The sequence below is a fragment of the Dendrobates tinctorius genome, unplaced genomic scaffold (genome assembly GCF_039654945.1).
Source record: "Dendrobates tinctorius isolate UK_male_01 unplaced genomic scaffold, ASM3965494v1 ptg000045l, whole genome shotgun sequence".
Taxonomy (NCBI): Eukaryota; Metazoa; Chordata; class Amphibia; order Anura; family Dendrobatidae; genus Dendrobates; species Dendrobates tinctorius.
Window position 1 is genome coordinate 10,670,824 of NW_027361713.1, and position 25,777 is coordinate 10,696,600.

Here is a 25,777-nt window from a genome sequence, read left to right on the forward strand (position 1 = left end):
GGAGAATGCATTATTCCTATCCTTCCAAGGTCCCAGCAAAGGTTGTAGAGTATCAAAACGCACGTTAGCAAGGTGGATTAGGGAAGCTATCTCTCTTGCCTACACAGCAGGTGGCGGTCCGGCTCCACAGAATTTGAGGGCGCATTCCACTCGTGCCATGGCATCATCTTGGGCAGAGAGATCGGGAGTGCCATTTGACCAGATATGTAAGGCGGCCACCTGGTCATCTCCTTCCACCTTTTTTAACCACTATCAGTTAGACATGGGTGCCTCCTCAGATCTCACCTTAGGGCTAAGGGTGCTGCAGGCTGTAGTCCCTCCCTAAATTAGTTTTACATCTCTGTAATTCTCTCGTGGTGCTGTCATGGGAGTCCGAATAAAGTATTAAGTTACGTACCGGTAACGGTATTTTTCGGAAGCCCATGACAGCACCCTTAGTTCCCTCCCTTGTTCATATATAGGGGTGCACTCATTTAGAAGATTGTTCATGAAATTACCTTATGTGGGAGATGGTGTAAAAAATGTTTTGGTAAATAGGATAGATAGGTTGTATATATTATATGCTGTGTACTAACCATGGTAGCCTCTCAAGCTCTGTAATCCAACTGATGCGTAGGAGAGGTGCCGCCCTTTTATATCTGTAGGTTTCCTGTTCCTGAAGGGAGGATCCCCTCTCTCGTGGTGTTGTCATGGGCTTCCGAAAAATACCGTTACCGGTACGTAACTTAATACTTTCCTGTCCTTAATTACGATGGGGAGGAAACCGCTTGTGTGCTGTCGTGGAGGGTCTTGGAAACCAAATTACCGGTAAGTGTAATTCTATGGTGGGTTTTTTTTTTTGTTTTTTTTTTACCTGAGGGAAAAATTTTGTACTTAAGAAGGAGTTTTCCCATAGCAAACAACCCCTGCTTCTTTTGGTCTGTTATATCAGGTCTGTATATTGAACTGCATTTTCTGGTGGCCGATTAAGTCTGATCAGTGACATGATAAATAAATAAATGAGACCTTGTGATATGGAGGTATAAAAAAGGTGAGCTCTGGGATATGTGGATTTGTATGACTATTATTTCATAAATCAGTGAGTTCTTACACAACTCACTCAGATTATCAGGTGGTTCATTGAAGGCTGTCGACTGCCATGCATGTGCAGTTTAGAGGGTTATTTCAAAGAACAAAGCTTTCAGCAATGGCGAACCTATGGCACGCAGCACCCTCTCAGCTGGCACGCGGCATCACCTCATCCTTGTTCCGGAGCTGCAGCTTCCTGCCTCACACATTGAGCGGCTTGACCGTGGCTGCTGACATCATCATTCAGCTCCGCGCCCGCTGTGCCAGTGAGAGGAAGGAAGCTGCCGGCACGTGGAGAGGCGAGTGTGGCCTCTGTGCCAGTTAATCTGCTGTGTGTGTGTGTGTGTGTGTGTGTGTCAATGATGGGGAAAGGGCTAATGATGGGAGTCGTGGTGAGAGGGCCAATGAAGGGAGTGATGGGGAGAGGGCGGTAATGGGGAGGAGGAAATGATGGAGGTGGTGAAATGGGCAATTTCTACATGAAGGGGATCATGATGGGGCATATTACTACAAGAAGGGGATTATGATGGGGCATATTTCTGCATGAAGGGGATCATGATGGGGGAATATTTCTGCATGAAGGGGATTATGATGGGGCATAATTCTGCATGAAGGGGATTATGATGGGGCATATTTCTGCATGAAGGTGATCATGATGGGGCATATTTCTACATGAAGGGGATCATGATGAAGCATATTTCTACAAGAAGGACAATGATGGGGCATATTTCTTCATGAAGGGGATTATAATGGGGAATATTTCTGCATGAAGTGGATTATGATGGGGAATATTTCTGCGTGAAGCGGATCATGATGGGGCATATTTCTGCATGAAGGGGATTATGATGGGGAATATTTCTGCGTGAAGCGGATCATGATGGGGCATATTTCTGCATGAAGGGGATTATGATGGGGAATATTTCTGCATTAAGGGGATCATGATGGGGCATATTTCTACAAGAAGGACATTGATGGGGCATATTTCTTCATGAAGGGGATTATAATGGGGCATATTTCTGCATGAAGTGGATTATGATGGGGGAATATTTCTGCGTGAAGGGGATTATGATGGGGCATATTTCTGCATGAAGGGGATTATGATGGGGAATATTTCTGCATGAAGGGGATCATGATGGGGCATATTTCTGCATGAAGGGGATTATGATGGGGCATATTTCTGCAAGAAGGGGATCATGATGGGGCATATTTCTGCAAGAAGGGGATCATGATGGGGCATATTTCTGCATGAAGGGGATTATGATGGGGCATATTTCTGCATGAAGGGGATCATGATGGGGCATATTTCTGCATGAAGGGGATTATGATGGGGCATATTTCTGCATGAAGGGGATCATGATGGGGGAATATTTCTGCATGAAGGGGATCATGATGGGGCTTATTTCTGCATGAAGGGGATCATGATGGGGCATATTTCTGCATGAAGGTGATCATGATGGGGCATATTTCTGCATGATGGGGATCATGATGGGGCATTTTTCTGCATGAAGGGGATTATGATGGGGCGCAAATTTCTGCATGAAGGGGATTATGATGGGGGAATATTTCTGCATGAAGGGGATTATGATGGGGCATATTTCTGCATGAAAGGGATCATGATGGGGCATATTTCTGCATGAAGGGGATTATGATGGGGTGCAAATTTCTGCATGAAGGGGATTATGATGGGGGAATATTTCTGCATGAAGGGGATTATAATGGGGCAAATTTCTGCATGAAGGGGATCATGATGGGGCTTATTTCTGCATGAAGGGGATCATGATGGGGCATATTTCTGCATGAAGGGGATCATGATGGGGCATATTTCTGCATGAAGGGGACAGTGATGGGGCGCAAATTTCTGCATGAAGGGGATTATGATGGGGGAATATTTCTGCATGAAGGGGATTATGATGGGGCATATTTCTGCATGAAGGGGATCATGATGGGGCATATTTCTGCATGAAGGGGATTATGATGGGGCGCAAATTTCTGCATGAAGGGGATTATGATGGGGGAATATTTCTGCATGAAGGGGATTATGATGGGGCAAATTTCTGCATGAAGGGGATCATGATGGGGCTTATTTCTGCATGAAGGGGATCATGATGGGGCATATTTCTGCATGAAGGGGATCATGATGGGGCATATTTCTGCATGAAGGGGATCATGATGGGGAATATTTCTGCATGAAGGGGATCATGATGGGGCATATTTCTGCATGAAGGGGACAGTGATGGGGCATATTTCTGCATGAAGGGGATCATGATGGGGCATATTTCTGCATGAAGGGGATTATGATGGGGCATATTTCTGCAAGAAGGGGATCATGATGGGGCATATTTCTGCAAGAAGGGGATCATGATGGGGCATATTTCTGCATGAAGGGGATTATGATGGGGCATATTTCTGCATGAAGGGGATCATGATGGGGCATATTTCTGCATGAAGGGGATTATGATGGGGCATATTTCTGCATGAAGGGGATCATGATGGGGGAATATTTCTGCATGAAGGGGATCATGATGGGGCTTATTTCTGCATGAAGGGGATCATGATGGGGCATATTTCTGCATGAAGGTGATCATGATGGGGCATATTTCTGCATGATGGGGATCATGATGGGGCATTTTTCTGCATGAAGGGGATTATGATGGGGCGCAAATTTCTGCATGAAGGGGATTATGATGGGGGAATATTTCTGCATGAAGGGGATTATGATGGGGCATATTTCTGCATGAAGGGGATCATGATGGGGCATATTTCTGCATGAAGGGGATTATGATGGGGAAAATTTCTGCATGAAGGGGATCATGATGGGGCTTATTTCTGCATGAAGGGGATCATGATGGGGCATATTTCTGCATGAAGGGGATCATGATGGGGCATATTTCTGCATGAAGGGGACAGTGATGGGGCGCAAATTTCTGCATGAAGGGGATTATGATGGGGGAATATTTCTGCATGAAGGGGATTATGATGGGGCATATTTCTGCATGAAGGGGATCATGATGGGGCATATTTCTGCATGAAGGGGATTATGATGGGGCGCAAATTTCTGCATGAAGGGGATTATGATGGGGGAATATTTCTGCATGAAGGGGATTATGATGGGGCAAATTTCTGCATGAAGGGGATCATGATGGGGCTTATTTCTGCATGAAGGGGATCATGATGGGGCATATTTCTGCATGAAGGGGATCATGATGGGGCATATTTCTGCATGAAGGGGATCATGATGGGGCATATTTCTGCATGAAGGGGATCATGATGGGGCATATTTCTGCATGAAGGGGACAGTGATGGGGCATATTTCTGCATGAAGGGGATCATGATGGGGCATATTTCTTCATGAAGGGGATCATGATAGGGCATATTTCTGCATGAAGGGGACAATGATGGGGCATATTTCTGCATGAAGGGGATCATGATGGGGCATATTTCTTCATGAAGGGGATCATGATGGGGCATTTGGCACGTGTTGGCACTTCGTCATAAATATTTGGGTTTTAGGTTGCAGTTTGGGCACTCGGGCTCAGAAAGGTTCGCCATCACTGGAATAGGATATATAACGTGCTGATCACTGAACGTTGGGGCCTCCATTGATCCTGGATATGGTCCTCTGGTCCCTGGGATCTCTTGGAATTCCTGGGGCCCAATAAGGGTCAGTAAGTTTTGGCTAGGGAATTTTTTGATTTTGGGAAGGGCCGTTTAAGACTGACTTGCTCTTATCCCTGAGAGTCCTGTTAGTATTTTATTTTTAAACTGAAAAACCTACTGTGTATCATGTTCACATTTCTACCTTTTGTCTGTTTTAGGTAGTAATTTGTATTGCTCTTAAAGGGATTCTGTCATCAGATTTGTGCTATTTAATCCGAGAGTGGGATGAGATTTAGGGCATGAGATTTATTTCAGGGATATGGCGCTTTGCTCGGCTCTTCCCACTTGCCCTGTAGCGTTGACAAGTGGGGTTCATATTTGGGGGTTGATATCACCTTTGTATTTTCTGGTGACGTCAAGCCCACAGATTAGTAATGGAGAGGTGTCTATAAGACACCCATGCATTACTAATACTATAGTTGTATGGTAAATAAAGATACAGCCAAAATAAAGTATTTTATTTGAAATAAAAAGCAAACACACTTTTCAATTTTTATTTAAAAATAACAAACACCGTTAGGTGAGTGTAACGCCCATTCCATTGAATATCTTGTTTCCTGTAATAAAACAAAAATAAAAAACCATATCACTCGCCTGTCCTTCATCGTGTCCCACGCCGTAATCCATGTCTGGGGATAAATAGTTTTTAACCTGGACAGTGCCAAGATGAGACTGTCCAGGCTGAGAACTACTGGGGAATGAGCTGCTGCGAACGCAGCCTCAGTGACTAGCGGAGACATCATTTAGGTTACAGTCGGTCACTGAGGCTGCATTCCCAGCTGGGCTGAACTGTGGTGACCTCAGCACCGTGAGAAGTCACTGAGTTCAGCTCGGTGAATTCACTGCAGTTCACCTTGAGAATTTGATTGCATTGGAGCCAACAACCTGTCACTTGACCAGAGGAAAGTGGGGCTGGGCAGGGAATACAGTGGGAGGTGATGAGCTGTAAGTGCATTGTCACATCCCAATACAGTTTCAAGGTGTGTATGGGGCACAAACCCCAAATTATGTCACTCAGTTAATTCACACACTTCAAGAAGAATAACAGAGAAGCAGTAGAACAGAGAGAGTTTTAAGAAATAATGCTCCGGGATTTGTATTTCATAGGGTATAGACTGGCAGCCAGATGAAGTCTGTGATCGGAGCTTGATATACACTGTACAGTGGCTTTTTTTTTTCTCGTAGGCTAGTTCAGCTCCTATGCACTCAAATAGGAGAAGGGCTTCAATATTTGAAATGGCCACTACACAATAAATAGAGCTGTAATTTTCCGGCTTGTCAGTGAGGGTGCCATGTGTTAGATAGGTGAAGTCAAAGCTTTGTCAAGACTATAATAAGTGTCATAAACCTTTTAGAGCTTATTTCTTTATCCAGCATTCAACTGGACTGTGACACTACATACATTGCAGTAACCACCGATCCACCAAACCGCTGCATGATCAGCTCTACCCTCGCCTACTGTATCCTCACCCATCCCGTTGTAGATTGTGAGCCCTCGCAGGCAGAGTCCTCCCTCATCCTGTACCAGTCGTGACTTGTATTGTCTAAGATTACTGTACTTCTATGTATTATGTATACCCCTCCTCACATGTAAAGCGCCATGCATAAATGGCGCTATAATAATAAATAATAATAATACATACTCTTCACCACAGTTGAAGTGCGTGTACACCTTTTGACTTGTGGCACTAAACGATCACTGATCATCTTTCTTTTTGGTGGCAACGGTCATTAACTAGCCTCTGTTTACAGAGACCGACTGCACTTATCACTACCAGATCGGCCATATGTCCATCAGGACGTCTTAAGCAGGATCCTGATTCCACATAATTGGTTCAGAGCTTTTTAGGATATGGTTACCCTACTTTCTCTTTGATATACACTTAAAGCGAACCTGTCAGCAGAATTGTGCACAGTAACCGCCAGAAAGTGTCACGATGGCGCCGTTATACTGGTTAGGCCGGAGGCAGACTTGTGAATGGGATGTGAGAAACGCACATCAGTACCTGGCACTGCCACCGGCTGTTCGGGCCAGAGTGTGCGGCTGCATAGGAATACATGCAGCCACACACTCCGGTCCTGAGTGCAGGCGGCAGTGCTGGGTACTGATGCGAGTTTCTCGAATCACACTCACAAGTCTGACCCCAGCCTTAAAATGATACCTTGGTGGACGAAATCCATCTTGAGTTTGTTGTTTAATCTTTATTTTCAGTTAATGAGATTCTCGTGCTCTGGGGCGGCCTGTGGGGGGGGGGCCTCATGTGGTGCTCTCCTTAGATATTGATACTGATGGCTTCTGACAGGTCACTGATCCCTCACTGACCTGCCCCCTATTTTACATAATGCATGTAATAGTGTTGCTATAACTGAAAATATTCTTCATATGTAATATTGTTGATAATACCTATAATATTGTGACTACAGTGAGGCTTAGAAAAAAAAATTACATCCAGAATATTGGCGACGGCAGCGCCATATTGCTGAAGGGAAAACATTTGCAGTAAAATGGCACCAGTGGCAGCACATGTGCAGTGACATCTATAGATGCTACTATGCCAGCGCCGTCGCTATTTTGCTGCAGACAATTTTTTTTTTTGTATTTCCTCCAGGGCGGACTGTGAGGGTGGGTGGGGTAATGTGGTGGTCTGCTTATATATGTATCCTTATGGGCTTATGACAGGTCACTGATCCCTCACTGACCTGCCCCTATTTTACATACTGCATATCATATTGTTTGAAAAAAATTGTAATTAACATTGACCATGCTATTGCACAGGTGTGGCCGCTCCTATCCAAGTGGCGGCGGCAGTGCCGGGTATTAACATGCGAGACTCGGCCGTGTTTCTCGCATGTTATCCCAGCCTAACTGAAAACTACAAATACAGATTAAACAAACAACAACCACAAGATGGATTTCTTCAACCAAGGTATCATTTTAATCAGTATAACGACGCCAACCTGACCGTATCTGTAGGTTACTGAGCACAATTGAGCTGACAGGGGCACTTTAATGATGCACCCTGATCAATCTGTAAAAGATGCTTTTGTGGCGCCCAAAAGATGATACAAATAAGCGTTTTTTTGTTTAATTGGGTGATCAGCAGTATGTTAGCACTGCATGATCACTGTTGAATGTGCGTTCTAAGGAATACTCATTTACGATAATCTTGCACTGTAAATGGAGTCTTAAATTTGTGGTGGTCCAAATAAACGCCTAACATTTACATCAACCACTGCATTGTATGTGTTTTCTGGCCTTCTAAGCCCATGCCTTAGGGTATGTGCACATGATCAGGAATGGCTCAGGATTTGACGCAGATGAAACCTGCACCAAATTTGTATCTGAGGTCACTGGCAGGTCACCTAAGTTTTTGATGTGTTTTTTCATTGCATGCGTTTTTTAGTCACTTGAAATAAAGCTAATTGAAAGTTGGCTTCTGGGAAGGAAAAAAGTGATTTCCTGTTTGCAGATATATTGGGGTATGTGCACGCGGTCAATAAACGCTGCGGGTTGGATGCGCCGTACATCTGCAATGTCCAACCCGCAGCATCCAGCTGTTACAGCACAGTGGATAGGATTTCTAAGAAATCTCATGCCCACTATCTGTGCACCAATGCCCGCATATCACCCGCAGAGACGGACATGTGGCGCATCTTTCCAGACCACAGCATGTCTATTTATATAGCGGAGACTGAGCGTCTCCGCTACATAAATAGACATGCTGCGGTCTGTAAAAATGCACTGCATTTGCATCTCCGCAGGTAATCCCATCCACTATGCTGTAATGTCTGGACGTTGCGGATGTATGGCGCGTCCAACCCACAGCATTTAGTGACCATGGGAACATACCCTTATTTACTGTGTCATTTTTATTTTTACAGCTTTGTGTTTCCACTGGCTTCTGGAATTGGACCATCTCAAGGTTTGTAAATGATGAGCTCTATATTTACTATTAGATATGTGCTGTGAAGTTCATTATTCATATGTAAATGTAATGCATTTGCAAAGAAATTCAGTGCATATGCCAAGCGTAGTCACTGGCCCCAACCACTGGAAGCCAAAAGAGTATCTTTTTAGCCTTCTTCATGATGGACAACATTGAAATGCCCTATTTCCTGTATGAAATATTCCTGATATATTTTCTCGGCCGAGAATCACAGGAGTGTTCTCCATATGGTGAACCGTATGTAATCCGTTTGCAATGCGATTGTGATTTCCTCGCATTTAGTGTCCGTATGACATCTGTATGCAATTTGTATGCTATGCAATTTTAACATGGGCTTTTACATACAGCAGTTCTGTCATTGACATGTCGTTTTAAAACAAAATATTTTTCAAAAATAAAAAAAATATAGATACAGTAGATTGAAAGCCGGCAAATGATCTGCCGCATACAGTACAATCACAGAGTGACGGGTTAGAATACACACACATACACACACACACACACCTATTCTACGTGTATCTATCGCTATCTTTATCTCTATCTATTGATTTCTCTCTCCTTCTCTCTCCTTGTGTGTGTGTGTGTGTGTGTGTATATAATATGAAAAAAGGGAAAAGGCACCACAAAAAAATAAACAGACAATGCGGGTGCAAGCCTTCCATGCATATACCAAGCCTCTAAAATAGTCCTCAAGATGAAAGCAGCACACCAAAAGAATTCCAGTCAAAGTGCTATTTATTAGCCCATCTGGCTAGTTGCCCATACAGCGATGTTTCGGTCCTGGGAGATGTGGACCTTTCTCAAGCTTGAGAAAGGTTCACAACTCCCAGGACCGAAACGTCACTGTATGGGCAACTAGCCAGATGGGCTAATAAATAGCACTTTGACTGGAATTCTTTTGTTTGGTGTGCTGCTTTCATCTTGAGGACTATATATATATATATATATATATATATATATATATATATATATATATATATAATGACAAAGCAAAGTCCAGCAATAACGTGAGCAATCCAGGATGCTGTTAAAATTTTTTTTCTTTTTATAAATAAATCCATTAAAATGCAATGGTCCAAGCAGTCCAAAACAGCAATAACGCAGGAAAGTCATGCAGATAGGACTACGCGTTTCAGCGGTAGAACCCGCCTTCTTCACGGTCCAGAATCTAATCTGCTTTCCAAACATGGAACCTTATATACATCCCACTCCCATCAGGGTAATTATAAACATATGTGAGAGACTTAAAAACATGTGCTATAAAAGCAGATCAAACATATAAACTATCCACATATTGATCAGTATACAACATGCATAAAGATTATAAGGAAAGAATTCAACATATTGGAGAAAAGTACATTAGGATTGTCCGATAACCTGACCATAAGATTTAAGGCCCTGTGCACACAGTGCAGACTCCGTGCAGTTCCGCAGCAGATTTGGCCCTGCAGAACCGCAGCAGAAAAGCAACAGAACTGCACGTGATGTACAGTACAAAAAAGGCTGTGCACATGCTGCAGATTTTTCTGTGCAGATCTGGTGCAGAATAAAAGAAGCAGCATATCGCTTCTCCTGTGCGGCTCTGCTGCAGCTCTCCACCTGCTCCATTATAGAAATCTGCAGGCGGAAACTGCAGGGGAAATCCGCACAAAAACTGCACCAAATCTGCGACAAATCTGCACTAAATCTGCACTAAAACTGCAGGCAAAACGCAGATCATCTTACCTAAAGATTCAGCAAAATCTACGCGGAAAACTCCACAGCAGAATCCGCACCGTGTGCACATAGCCCCAGTGGTACAAAAACATAGAACAATAATATTAACCAGCATTATATAATACAACTATATCAATAGTGCATAATGATATCCAGGCGGTTATTAAAGCCCTGTGGCATGCGAGTCCCCAACTCAAATATCCACCTACTTTCTCTTGCAAGCACTTTTTTATGAAAATCTCCCCCTCTCAATGGTTTTTTTTACATGCTCAATGCCCTTGTCTCTATGCCCTTGTCCTTGTCTAAAGGACTAGGTTTTTCTCCAGTTAAAAAATTCAGTTTATTTGACACTATTGTTGATATCAATAGATTTGCACGTAATTTGACCCTTGATCTGATAATAACTGTTTTCATTTTAGTGAACAGGTAGCTGTCTCTAATTTAAGACAACTAGAGGGGGAGACAGAGTTGGAGGATAGGGTTAATCTAAATGACAGGTTTCAGACTCGTAATCCCATGTTCTACCCAGTAAAATCGAGACCTCCTTTCCTTGATTTTTTTCAGGAAACAATTGAAAGTGAGCTTGTGTCTCTTTATAATCAAGTAGAACATCAAGAGGTTAAATTTAATCTGAGTATTTCTGAACATAGGGCAATTGATGAATTGAGGGCTAATGGCGATCTCCTTGTTGTCCAGGCAGACAAGGGGGGCGCTATTGTGGCTCTCAGTGCTGGTTTATATAAGAAAATGAACTTGCTGGATTTAGAAAACAGTAGCACCTATATTGAATTGCCATCTAATCCAACTAATTCATTTAACTCTGAATTATTACATCTATTACAGGTGGGAATTAGTATGGGTGCTATTTCAGACAGAATTAAAAAATTTATTTTTTGTGAAACACCGATTGTTCCAATATATCACTCACTCCCTAAAGTTCATAAAGAGGTTTTTCCTCCCCCTCTCAGACCCATCGTGTCTGGGATCGGGTCATTCAGTGAGAAACTAGGGGAGTGGGTTGATTTTTATCTTCAACCTTTAGTGCCATTAACACCAAGTCATCTTAAAGATTCCAAAAGTATAATACAGATTATGGAAAAATTTCATTGGCAATCTGATTATGTGTGGTTATCTTGCGATGTGGTGGGGTTATATCCTTCTATCCCCCATCACGTCGCGTTACGATGCATCACATATTTGTCCAGATACAGTAATTATGAGGATTCCATCCAGAGGTTTATTGTTTCCTCAATTCAATTGAGAGATATTTCCTCCAGACACAGGGTGTGAGCATGGGTGCTAAGTTCTCACCTTCCCTAGCTAACCTGGTTATGTTTGTGTGGGAAGAAAATTATATCTTTCATATTGATAACCCATACAAGGATAATATTGTTTGGCTGGGGAGATTTATTGATGATCTGATATTTGTCTGGAGGGGTAGTCTCTCATCTGCAAAAAGTTTTTTCTCCTATTTGGATTTGAATGATTTCAACTTAAAATTTACTAGCAGTGGTCATGAGGTATCAATTAACTTCTTGGATTTGAAACTGACCGCAGATCTGGACAATGATGGGGTTCTGATATCTCCCTATAAAAAATCTATTGCATGTAATAGTATTTTAATGGCTTCCTCTAATCACCCCAAACATGTCATTCAGAATATTCCTGTGGGGGAGCTTATTAGACTAAAAAGGAATACTACATCTAGTGACAAATTGGAGGAAGGAATTGAAATGACCTGTAATAATTTAAAAAAAAAGGGGGTATCCTAATTGGTCCTTGGACAGAGCCAGGAAAATGGTAGCAGGCATGGATAGGGTTAAGCTGTTGGAATCTACTGAGAAATAAAGACAGTTTGACTCTAAAAAATCTAGGGTGGTTTTCAGTACCAATTATAGTCCTCAGTTTAATTCTATTGTTAAAATCATCAAAAAATATCTTCCCTTGTTATCTCAGAATGATATTTTTAAAAATATTGTGGAAAATAATGATATTGCCTTTGTGGCAAGAAGAGCCCCGACTTTAGCTACATTATTATCACCCAGCATGTTCAAAGATCCGGATAAAATTTCCCCTAGCAATTGGTTAAAAACAACAGGATTTTTTAAATGCGGTGCCAATATCTGTAAGTGCTGCGGTTTTGCTAATAAATCTAAAACATTTACATCTATCTCCAATAAAAAACAGTTTAATGTTTGTTCTTTTATAAACTGTAATACGGAGAATGTAGTGTATCTAATTAATTGCAATATATGCCGTATGCAATATGTAGGTTGCACGATGAATCCCCTTAAAACTGGAATCCGCAAACACCTGTCAGACGCTCGTAATCTGCCTATGGTTGGTGCATCAGTAGTATCCCGACATTTTTCAAAAAAACATAATGGGGATTTACGCGGTTTCTCCTTTATGGGCATAGAGCATGTAAAAAAACCATTGAGAGGGGGAGATTTTCATAAAGTGCTTGCAAGAGAAAGTAGGTGGATATTTGAGTTGGGGACTCGCATGCCACAGGGCTTTAATAACCGCCTGGATATCATTATGCACTATTGATATATTTGTATTATATAATGCTGGTTAATATTATTATATGTTTTTGTACCACTGGGGCTATGTGCACACGGTGCGGATTCTGCTGTGGAATTTTCCGCGTAGATTTTGCTGAATCTTTAGGTAAGATGATCTGCGTTTTGCCTGCAGATTTGTCGCAGATTTGGTGCAGTTTTTGTGCGGATTTCCCCTGCAGTTTCCGCCTGCAGATTTCTATAATGGAGCAGGTGGAGAGCTGCAGCAGAGCCGCACAGGAGAAGCGATATGCTGCTTCTTTTATTCTGCACCAGATCTGCGCAGAAAAATCTGCAGCATGTGCACAGCCTTTTTTGTTTTACATAGCCTTAAATGGTACTGTGCATCACGTGCAGTTCTGTTGCTTTGATGCTGCGGTTCTGCAGGGCCAAATCTGCTGCGGAACTGCACGGAGTCTGCACTGTGTGCACAGGGCCTTAAATCTTATGGTCAGGTTATCGGACATTCCTAATGTACTTTTCTCCAATATGTTGAATTCTTTCCTTATAATCTTTATGCATGTTGTATACTGATCAATATGTGGATAGTTTATATGTTTGATCTGCTTTTATAACACATGCTTTTTAGTCTCTCACATATGTTTATAATTACCCTAATGGGAGTGGTATGTATATAAGGTTCCATGTTTGGAAAGCAGATTAGATTCTGGACCGTGAAGAAGGCGGGTTTTACCGCTGAAACGCTTAGTCCTATCTGCACGACTTTCCTGCGTTATTGCTGTTTTGAACTGCTTGGACCATTGCATTTTAATGGATTTGTGAATAAAAAGAAAAAAATTTTTAACAGCATCCTGGATTGCTCACGTTATTGCTGGACTTTGCTTTGTCGTTGTGTGTGTGTGTGTATATATATATATATATATATATATATATTAGTCCTCAAGATGACAGCAGCACACCAAACAAAAGAATTCCAGTCAAAGTGCTATTTATTAGCCCATCTGGCTAGTTGCCCATACAGTGACATTTGTATGGATGGACTCCTACATCCAGATCCGGGCACAACGGAGTTAACCAGGTCAGCTGAGGTTCCAGGTGGTTCACAGGAGTGAGCTGGTCTACATTGTTGGATATATATATATATATATTATTCTCTTTGCATTTCATAGAGCGCTAGAAGAATGGGCGGTAATTCATATATGTGTCAGTGGCGAACACAAAAACAAAATTAGTATAGTGTGTGTGCAAAATTCTGTACATGTATTTAATGAATAAAAGACTCTTTTATGGAAAAAAAATGGCGTAGGGTCCCCCTTTAATAGCTAGCAATGGCTATGCAGACAGCTGAGGGCTGATGTTAATAGCCTACAAAGGGGCCATGGATCCTGGCTCCCCCTGGCACATAGCCTTGCTCTTTTTTTTTTTTTTCCATTTTCCCACGGTCCTGAGGTCACAGCAGTTAAGCTCGGCTGCGAGAACAGCTTCAGTGACTAGCGGTGATGTCACTGATGCTGCACTCCCTCCCATCCTGACCCGCGCTGACCCCACGCCATTTTTTTCCATAAAATAATCTTATTAATTAAATACTAATTGTATTTGACACAGACATGTATATATCTGCCTATTCTATATGGATTAACTATATGTAATCCATCTCTTCTATCTTGTCAGCTCCTGCAGTGATTTTACAGAAGCCGGCAAATGAATTACTGGCTATTCTTCTATCTGTCTTATACATGTGTATATATCTGTTTCTCTAACCTGTCAGTGTGATTTTACTGTACACCGCACATGAATTGTTGGCTTTTCAAAGCGCACCAGTGCATATTTCTCGCAAGTCACATGTATGGTCCGTGTGTAATCTGTTTTTCTTCTCGCACCAATAGACTTTCATTGGCGAGTCTCGGCCGATATACGCAGCAAATAGCAGCATGCTGTGATTTCACTCGCACGTATAATACGGCCGAGAAGAGATAACTGTGATGGGAGCTGCCCCATAGATTAACAGCGGTCCGAGTGCTATGCGATGTTTTATCGCATAGCATTCGTCCGTATTCCTCACTAGTGTGACTCCGGCCTAACAAATAGGCTTGCTAAAAAGCATATCAAAAGACTAACTGTTGTGTGGGTGTAGAATGTCAACCATAAGACAAGATGCCTATTGTAGAGGCTAGTTCCAACTCGAGCGCTTGCAATGCTCCTTTAGAATAGAGCCGTGGCCACACGTGTGCTGCTGCTTCATTCATTTTGCATAGGTGCTGCCAGTGTATTGTACTCTGATGTATTCGACAGTCCCATAGGCAATGAATGGATTAATGGCTTGACTGCCACCTACTATTATATAATTAAACATTTTAGAGGTTCATTATTTGAATTGGTTTTGGTCCCTTACGCCCACAAGTTATCACCTATTCTGTGGCTAAGTGTGAATGAACCTTTAATTTACATCAGAGGAATGTTTGTATCTCCCTTTACACTTTTGTTGATAAATGTTTGTTTTTTGCATTACTCTAGGTTTGTTGCCAATGCAGCAGCCATCTGCTCATTTTCCTATGGTACCAGTAATGCAACCAAATGTGCAAAACATGATGACTGTTGGATACAGCCCTCAGATTTCCCAAGCGGCCATGGCTATGCAGGTAAATTTGTTTTTCTTAATTTATAAATGTAGCTGTCTAGGTAGTGCATAAATGTGTGAAAGCTCTTATTTGGCTCATCAAAGGTATCCTGCATTGGGGTCTTCCTGTTCGTTGCCTTCATATTGTAAATTATGTTTGCTTATTTTAACAACTATATCCGTATTACCCTGTAGAATGTAAGCCTGCAAGGGCAGGGTCCTCTCCCCTCTGTATCAGTCTGTCATTGTTTGTATGTGTGTGTGTGTGTGTGTGTGTGTGTGTATGTATGTATATGTGTGTATATATATATCTATATACACTCACTGGACACTTTATTAGGTACACCTGTCCAACTGTGTGTTAAGACTTAATTTCTAATCAGCCAATCACATGGCGGCAACTCAGTGCATTTAGGCATGTAGACATGGTCAAGACAATCTCCTGCAGTTCAAACCGAGCATCAGTATGGGGAAGAAAGGTGATTTGAGTGCCTTTGAACGTGGCATGATTGTTGGTGCCAGAAGGGCTGGTCTGAGTATTTCAGAAACTGCTGATCTACTGGGATTTTCACGCACAACCATCTCTAGGGTTTACAGAGAATGGTCCGAAAAAGAAAAAAAATCCAGTGAGCGGCAGTTCTGTGGCCGGAAATGCCTTGTTGATGCCAGAGGTCAGAGGAGAATGGGCAGACTGGTTCGAGCTGATAGAAAGGCAACAGTGACTCAAATTGCCACCCGTTACAACCAAGGTAGGCAGAAGAGCATCTCTGAACGCACAGTGCGTCGAACTTTGAGGCAGATGGGCTACAGCAGCAGAAGACCACACTGGGTACCACTCCTCTCAGCTAAGAACAGGAAACTGAGGCTACAATTTGCACAAGCTCATCGAAATTGGACAGTAGAAGATTGGAAAAACGTTGCCTGGTCTGATGAGTCTCGATTTCTGCTGCGACATTCGGATGGTAGGGTCAGAATTTGGCGTAAACAACATGAAAGCATGGATCCATCCTGCCTTGTATCAACGGTTCAGGCTGGTGGTGGTGGTGTCATGGTGTGGGGAATTTTTTCTTGGCACTCTTTGGGCCCCTTGGTACCAATTGAGCATCGTTGCAACGCCACAGCCTACCTGAGTATTGTTGCTGACCATGTCCATCCCTTTATGACCACAATGTACCCAACATCTGATGGCTACTTTCAGCAGGATAATGCGCCATGTCATAAAGCTCGAATCATCTCAGATTGGTTTCTTGAACATGACAATGAGTTCACTGTACTCAAATGGCCTCCTCAGTCACCAGATCTCAATCCAATAGAGCATCTTTGGGATGTGGTGGAACGGGAGATTCGCATCAGGGATGTGCAGCCGACAAATCTGCGCCAACTGTGTGATGCCATCATGTCAATATGGTCCAAAATCTCTGAGGAATGCTTCCAGCACCTTGTTGAATCTCTGCCACGAAGAATTGAGGCAGTTCTGAAGGCAAAAGGGGGTCCGACCCGTTACTAGCATGGTGTACCTAATAAAGTGGCCAGTGAGTGTATATCTATCTCTAATATATAAAGCTCAAAGTATATATGTATGTGTGTGTGTATGTCTGGGATAGGCATCCGCACCGTCGCAGCTACAGCCACAAAATTTGGCACAGTCGCACATCTGGACCCCGAGAGCGTCCTAAGCTATGTTGTGAGGTGAAATTTTAACCCTGCGCGTTCCAATTCACCAAGCAATTTTGCCCGTATCTACATACTGGAGAAAAAGTATGTGTGTGTCAAGCCCCGCCCCTCATTATGATATCATAATGCCCCTATTTGCATACTGGGGAAACAGTGTGTGCGTATCAAGCCCCACCCCTCATTATGATGTCACAATGGTTGCCATGGCGATGCTGATGTCATCATAGGTTGCAAGCTCTGCCGCTGCTCATTATGATGTCATAATGGTTGACTATGGGATGGAGGATGTGTGATGGGTATATGGGCACTGGACTATGGGATGGAGGATATGTATGACCGGTATATAGACACGGGACTATGGGATGGCGGATATGTATGATGGGTATATGGGCATGGGACTATGGGATGGAAGATATGTATGACGGGTATATGGGCACGGGACTATGAGATGAAGGATGTGTGATGGGTATATGGGCACTCGACTATGGGATGGAGGATATGTATGATGGGTATATGGGCATGGGACTATGGGATATAGTGTTTGTAGTGCTTAGTCACCCAGAGCACAAGGTAAAAATGGCCTGAATTCCTAACTGCAAGAGGGGATTGTAGCAGGCAGATGTAGTCTGTGTGTGCAGGTGCTGGCAGCCCAGCACTGATGTCCTCCCTACCTGGGCAGCAGGCTGGGTGTGTCCCCCTGACTAAAACTGGCAGAAGAGTTAAGTATTTTGGTCAGTAGTTTACCTCAGTATTTGGTCAGTGGTTTACCTCATTGTTTGGTCAGTATTGTATCTCAGTGTTTGATCAGTATTTTACCTAGATATTTGGTCAGTATTTTACCTCCATGTTTTAAATCAGTATTTCTTTTTCCCCCATGACGACACCACGGAAAGAGGGGATCCGCCCCACGGGGACAGGAAACCTACAGATAAAAAGGCGGTACCTCTCTCCTGCATCAGTTGGTTTCCTGTCCCCGTAGGGAACCTACGGACTCACCGATCATCGTTGGATGCCGGGGACGACCAGTCCAGAGGATGACAGCGGGGGTTCCCTGTCCCGGTTGGGGTGGTGACCTGAGGTGCCACCGCCGGAGGTCAGCGGGCCTCCAGGGTGTGCGGGGGGGGGGGAAAGGAGGCAGAACACTCCAGAAGACCGCCTCTCCCTGTGGTACATGGCCGGGTGTAGGAGAAGGGCTGCATTTACACGCTCCAAGGACAGCGGCGCAGTAGGCGCAGGAAGTATCCGGGGAGCCGAGGCGCCGCAATGCATCCCTGGGAGCAGAGAGCACACGCAGGCCCGGGGCCGTCGCCGCCACCACTGCAATGCATCTCTGGGACTGATCTCAGAGCGCATGCGTGGGGGCTTGGGACCGAATGATGTTAGCGCCGGGTGCGGTGCAATGGAGCCCGGAGTGCCGGGTAGGGGAAGCAGGGGCGGCGTGCACCCGGGAGGTGGAAAAAAAAACCCCCTCCCCTAAGCAGCAGTGGCCGGGAGGGGAGCGGCCATATTTAAGGAAATCACCGGGCAAAAGACGACTGCATCTCCTGGGAGCATGAGCGAGCCTCCAGAAGAGCAACCGCAGCTGGATATGTCCTCCGACACAGGATACCAGCGGCAGCCGCGGCAATCACCGCAACAACAGCAACGCCGTAAGAAGGATCCCAAGGACCAGCCACTGCGACGCAGAAGCAGCCGCTCTGAATCCCGTCGCAGTAAAGAGTCCAGTGGGGCAGTGGCCCCAAAAGATAAGACTTCGGCAAACCCAGTGGCCCTTCCAGATCAGGTATCCTTCTTCGGCTTGGTGGGTAAGTGGACTACGTTAATGTACAAACTGTAACTAGGGCCTCCTTCTCTTCTAGGGGAAGAATTGCACGCAGAAGGCCAACCACAAGATTTGCCCACTTTGTAAAGAGGAGCTTCCCACTAGGTGGGGGAAAAGGCTCTGCCAGGCGTGCATTGATTACACGATTTGTAAAGAATCTCCGAGGCTCGCCTCCGACCTTAGGGCCCTAATCAAACACTAGGTAGAAAACACTGTTAAAACCCTCCAGGGTGGAAGCAAAAAGCATAGCAAGGCAAAAACCAGGGACCCCGAATCAGACCTCAGCGATGGGGAGAGCGTAACTTCAACATCAAACTCAGACAGTTCAAAATCCAACTTCTTGTCCTCTGAAGAGGGGGGTCGCAGCTGTTTCCCTATTGAGGAAACGGATAATTTAGTAAAAGCAGTTAGAACCACTATGGGGCTGGTAGACACCAGACCCAAAAGAACTATCCAGGACGCCGGTGTTCAGCAGGTTGGAACAAAAAAAGTGAAGAGCATTAATAATAATAATAATAATTTTTATTTATATAGCGCCAACATATTCCGCAGCACTTTACAATTAAGCGGGGACATGTACAGACAATAAATTCAATACAAGTTAAGACAATTCAAACAATGACATTAGGAGTGAGGTCCCTGCTCGCAAGCTTACAATCTACAAGGAAATGGGGGGACACAGTAGGTGAGAAATGCTTGTTAATTCAGGTCTGGCAATTATAATAGGGATTTTCATATAAAGCTGCATGATCCGGTCATCAGCCCATGTGTTTAAGTGCAATAGACAAGTATCAAGTGCAGTTATCATGTGCATGAAGGGTGTGGAGACAGATGAATAGTAGGGTGCAGATTCAGAATAATATTTGGAAGGAGGGAACAGGGCAAGGTTAGCTTGCTGAGTAGTTGATGTGATAGGCTTGTTTGAAGAGATGGGTTTTCAAAGCGCGCTTGAATAGGTCAGGGCTAGGTATCAGTCTGATCGTCTGGGGAAGTGCATTCCAGAGAGCTGGAGCAGCACGAGAGAAGTCTTGGAGACGGAGGTGCGAGGTTCGGATTACGGGGGATGTTAGTCTTAGGTCATTTGTAGAACGGAGGGCACGTGTAGGGCGATAGACAGAGATGAGAGAGGAGATATAAGGCGGTGCAGAACAGTGGAGAGCTTTGTGGGTGAGAGAGATGAGTTTATACTGGACCCTGTAGCGAATAGGTAGCCAGTGTAATGACTGGCACAAGATGGAGGCATCGGTGAAGCGGCTGGACAGAAATATGACCCTGGCTGCCGCATTCAAAATGGATTGGAGAGGAGAAAGTTTGGTAAGAGGGAGACCGATCAGAAGAGAGTTGCAGTAGTCCAGACGAGAATGAATAAGAGCGACAGTAAGAGTCTTAGCAGTTTCAAAGGTGAGAAAAGGTCGGATTCTGGAGATGTTTTTAAGATGCAGGTGACAAGAGCGACTGAGTGATCGGAGGTAGGGAGTAAAGGAAAGTTCAGTGTCGAATATGACCCCAAGACAGCGGGCATGCTGCTTGGGAGTTATGGTTGAACCCTCCAGGGTTATTTCGATGTTAGGTAGAGTGAGGTTAGTAGAGGGGAGAAACACAAGAAGTTCAGTTTTAGAGAGATTTAGTTTCAGATAGAGGGAGGACATGATGCTAGAGACAGCAGACAGACAATCCTTGGTATTTTGAATTAGGGTAGGGGTGATGTTAGGGGAAGAAGTGTATAATTGGGTGTCATCAGCATAGAGATGATACTGGAACCCAAATCTGCTGATTGTTTGTCCAATAGGGGCAGTGTATAAAGAGAAGAGGAGGGGGCCTAGGACTGAGCCCTGCGGGACCCCGATAGTAAGGGGACGAGAAGAGGAAGAGGAGCCGGAAAAAGATACAGTGAAGGAGCGGTCAGAGAGGTAGGAGGAGAACCAGGAGAGGGCTGTGTCCTTGAGGCCTATAGAGCGGAGCATAGTGAGGAGGAGCTGGTGATCCACAGTGTCAAATGCGGCAGAGAGATCCATGAGAATCAGCAGGGAGCAATGACCTTTCGATTTAGCTGTTATTAAATCATTAGAGACTTTAGTGAGGGCAGTTTCAGTAGAGTGTAAAGAGCGGAAACCAGATTGTAAGGGGTCGAGAAGAGAGTTATCCGAGAGATAGCGGATTAGACGGGAGTGGACCAGGCGTTCCAGGAGTTTAGAGATGAAGGGAAGGTTAGAGACAGGTCTGTAGTTAGCAGTGCAGTTCTGGTCCAGGGATGGCTTTTTAAGTAAAGGGGTTATGATGGCATGTTTAAATGAGGAGGGAAATATACCTGAAGAAAGAGAGAGGTTAAATATTTTAGTCAGGTGAGTGGTGACCACTGGTGAGAGAGACTGCAGGAGCTGTGAAGGAATAGGGTCACTGTTGCAGGTTGTAGGCCGAGCAGAAGCGAGGAGCTTGGAAACTTCTTCTTCTGAAACAGGCTCAAAGATGTCTAGTGAGCTTGAGGTGCGGCAGGGAAGGGGATCCAGGCACTGAGGAGATAGGGCTGAGATATCCTGATGGATGTGGTTGATTTTTTCTAGGAAATAAGTGGCCAGATCCTCACCGCTGAGGTTGGTGATGGGGGCCTGTACTTTAGGTTTCAGGAGGGAGTTTAAGGTTTCAAAAAGTCGTCTTGGGTTGTTGGATAGTGAGGTGATGAGGGTGGTGAAGTAGGATTGTTTGGCCAGATGAAGGGCAGAGTTATAGGTTTTGAGCATGAACTTATAGTGGATGAAGTCTTCTGCTAAGAGAGATTTTCTCCACTGCCGCTCTGCACACCTCGAGCAGCGCTGAAGAGAGCGTGTTTGCGTTGTGTGCCAGGGCTGCCTTTGTCTGTGTCGGGTCTTTCTGCGTATAGAAGGTGCTGCTTCATCTAGGGCATTCTTCAGTGTATTATTGAAGTGTGACAATGCTATGTCTGGACAGGAGAGGGTGGAGATGGGGGCTAAAGATGTGTGGAGATTGTCCCTAAGCTGTTGGGTATTAATGGTACGTGTATTCCGATAAGTGTGGTAAGTGGGGGTGTCCCGGGTGAGGAGACAATTCTTGACAGAGAAGGAAAGAAGGTTGTGGTCCGAGAGCGGGAGAGGTGAATTAGTAAAGTCGTGCAGCGAGCCGGGACGGGAGAAAACCAGGTCCAGAGTATTCCCGTCCTCATGTGTAGGAGAATTAGTAAACTGTGAGAGGCCGAATGAAGAAGTTAGAGAAAGAAGATGAGAGGCAGACTGGGAGAGCGGATCATTGATGGGAATGTTAAAGTCTCCCATGATTAGGGTGGGGATGTCACAGGACAGAAAGTGAGTAAGCCAGGTGGTGAAGTGGTCTAGAAACTTGCGGGAGGAGCCTGGAGGGCGATAAACGACCGCCACTCGTAAGGAGAAGGGCTTAAAGAGTCTGACGGCGTGGACTTCAAAGGAAGGAAATGTAAGTGAGGGAATCGGGGGGATGACCTGGAAAGCACATTGTGATGAAAGGAGCAAACCAACACCTCCACCCTGTCTGTTCTCAGGTCTGGGGGTATGTGAAAATTTCAGCCCACCAAACGAGAGAGCGGCAGCAGCGGTGGTGTCTGAATGCTGGATCCAGGTTTCTGTAATAGCCAGAAGGTTAAGGGAATTAGAGAGAAAAAGATCGTGAATGTAAGTCAGTTTGTTACACACAGACCGTGCATTCCAGAGAGCACATTGGAAAGTGAGAGGAGAAGGAATGCACTGAATGTTAATAAGATTAGCAGGGTTTCTATATGCAGCTGGAGGAGAGTAACGTATGCTGGTGGAGGGAGGCCCAGGGTTGGGGCAGATGTCACCTGCAACTATTAAAAGGAGAAAAAACAGAAAAAGCAGGTGGTGGGATGATTTGTATGAACGTTTTGAGTGCTGCATGGAGGTTTTGGATGGTTTGGTGTGGGTAAGAAATGTCAATAGAGCCTCAGAGTTAAACATGGGAGAGGGGAAAAGGGAGGGGTGGATATGCAGAGAGTGCACAGAATGTGTAAAAGGGCAGGCGAGTTGTTAAAAAGCAGAAGTGAAGACAAATAAGCAGCAGGTTAATATGATCCATGCATATGTAGTACGACTGACCAAGAAGCATGCGTGCATGAAAAACTTATGCACCTTACCTGTCTCCTGCCCTGTCCAACTGCATTGTCTAACTGCAAAACACTTGATCCTGTTGCACTTAATATCTGTTGCACGCGTAAGCCCGCACGCGTGCTATCCCAGCCAGAGCTAAATATATATGAAATGAAATGTCTGCTAGCTTCAGCCACCAAAAGGCCACAATCAGTAATTAACCAATTAGCACAAGGCCAGAGCAGGCATTACTATGCAGGGTAAATAACTAACGCTGGACAAGGCCATCAAACAGAGAAAGGGAAAAAAACAAACAAACAAAAAAAACAAAACACCTTTCTACACTTCAAAGCAGAAACCAAATAGATAAAAAATAAAGACCCACCACAGGAGTGATGGAATGAAATACCATAAAAATATCTGGCAATATATGATGCAGTTCACACTTGTCAGACAGCATACATGGATGATGGAATGAAATACCTGTGTGAAGAAGAGAAGAGAGGAACATCAGCTTCAATGCATTGTCTAACTGCAAAACACTTGATCCTGTTGCACTTAATATCTGTTGCACGCGTAAGCCCGCACGCGTGCTATCCCAGCCAGAGCTAAATATATATGAAATGAAATGCTCATGGGGAGCATTCCCCATGAGCGAGAAGATCCAAGCACTAATTCAGAGAGAATGGAAAAGGCCGGAAAAAAAGGGCCTCCTGGCTTCGAAAAGGAAATATCCCTTTGAAGACCCAAGCTGCTCATATTGGGAGAAAGCGCCAAAGGTAGAGGTATCCATAGCAAAAGCCTTGAAAAAATTTGCTCTGCCGTTTGAGGATATGGGAACATTAAAAGATCCCATGGACAAAAAAGCAGAAACATTCCTAAAAGGTTCCTGGGAGGCAGCCAGAGGAGGACTGAAACCCGCCATAGCTGCCACATGTACAGCGAGAGCCTTTATGGTGTGGTTAGATCAGTTGGAGGACCAACTGAAGAACAAAACCCCGAGAAGCACGATTTTAGACTCCGTCCCATTGATGAGAGGAGCGGCGGCCTTTCTAGCGGATGCATCTGCAGATTCAATCCGACTGACAGCCAGGGCAGCTTCATTTTCGAATGCGGCAAGGAGAGCACTCTGGCTCAAGTGCTGGACGGGGGACCTGCAGACGAAATCCAAACCTTGCTCCATCCCCTGTGAAGGTGAATTCCTTTTCGGCCCCACATTGGGACCATATCCTGGACAAAGCAGGGGATAAAAATAATTTGTTCCCCAACCAGTCCAGTTTTCCCTTCAAACTGTTTTGGAGCAGGAAATTTATCCAGAGAAAGCCGCCTAAAAACTCCCAGGATAAGTGGGAGGACAGAAGAGGAAAAGGGAAAGGATTCATGTTCGGGAAACGAGCGGACAAGTAACAACCCCAATGAACGTGTCTCCCAGGTAGAAGGAAGATTGGGCCACTTCTTCCCAACCTGGGAAAAGATATCAAACAGTTCCTGGATCTTAAATGTGGTAAAAACAGGCCTCAAATTAAACTTCCACACCTCACCCAAACCCTCTTTTGTAGTGACCCCGCAGAGACGGTCAGTGGAAGAGTAAGACGCAGTCCAACAAGAGATTCAGACCTTGGTGGAGAAATCAGTGATTCAAGAAGTCCCCCACTGGGAAAAATGAGAAGGCTTCTATTCCCCTATCTTCCTAAGAAGGAAGCCAGATGGGACATTCAGGACGATAATAAACCTGAAAAAGTTAAACAAGTACCTGATAATCCATCCATTCAAAATGGAAACAATAAAATCTGCAGTATAATTGTTGTTTCCAGCTTGTTACATGATGGCGGTACCAAACCTAAAAGACGCGTTCTATCACGTCCCAATACACATGGACTACCGCCAGTATCTCAGGATAGCAGTCACTATAAGGGGGGAGATAAGGCACTACCAATTCAAGGCTCTCCCATTCGGGCTGGCCATCACTCCGAGAGTCTTCACAAAAATCATAGCGAAAGTCATGGCACATTTAAGAGAACAGGACATACTTATAGTCCCATACTTGTATGACTTTCTAGTGATAGGCAACTCCCCTTCTCACTGCAGGGATCAGCTGAACAGGACTATGGAGGCACTGACCAGCCTAGGTTGGCTGCTAAATCTGCCAAAATCTTGTATAGTCCTGAGCCAAGTACAGGGCATTACCATAGACTCGCTCAGACAAGAGTGCCGTATCCGAGAAGGGAAAGTGAAACACATGAAGCAGATAGCGACAGGGACAAAAACTCACACAGCGACAACTCTGAGGAAGGCTATGTCCCTGCTCGGCTCAATGACAGCCTGCATCCCGGCTGTGCAGTGGGCCCAAGCCCACACAAGGAACCTCCAGTGGGAGATACTGGCCGCAGAGGTTTCTCTTCACGAAGATTTAGAAGGACGGTTAAACATCTCTCCCGAAACCGCTCTCACTGCAGTGGTGGACGGAATCATCAAACCTATCCCGGGTGGTGCCTTGGGTATTACCGATATCTCGAGTCCTTACCACAGATGCAAGCCCCAGGGGGTGGGAGGCTCACTTAGACAACCAGGTAGCACAAGGGGTCTGGACGGAGGACGAAGAAGCAGCCTCCCCAAACATGAAGGAGCTCTTAGCGGTAAAACTCGCCCTCCTGTATTTT

At 44.6% G+C, this 25,777-nt stretch overlaps 1 protein-coding gene across 3 annotated transcripts in view; it reads left to right on the plus strand.

Annotated features, from left to right (window-relative positions):
* SYNRG (synergin gamma) overlaps positions 1–25,777 on the plus strand; it is a 324,950-nt gene that overhangs the window by 39,572 nt on the left and 259,601 nt on the right. For all 3 annotated transcript variants that reach the window (XM_073575612.1, XM_073575614.1, XM_073575613.1), the window contains exons 2-3: positions 8,608–8,648; positions 15,428–15,552. In XM_073575612.1, coding sequence (XP_073431713.1) covers positions 8,608–8,648; positions 15,428–15,552 — 166 coding nt within the window. The remainder of the gene's footprint in view (positions 1–8,607; positions 8,649–15,427; positions 15,553–25,777) is intronic.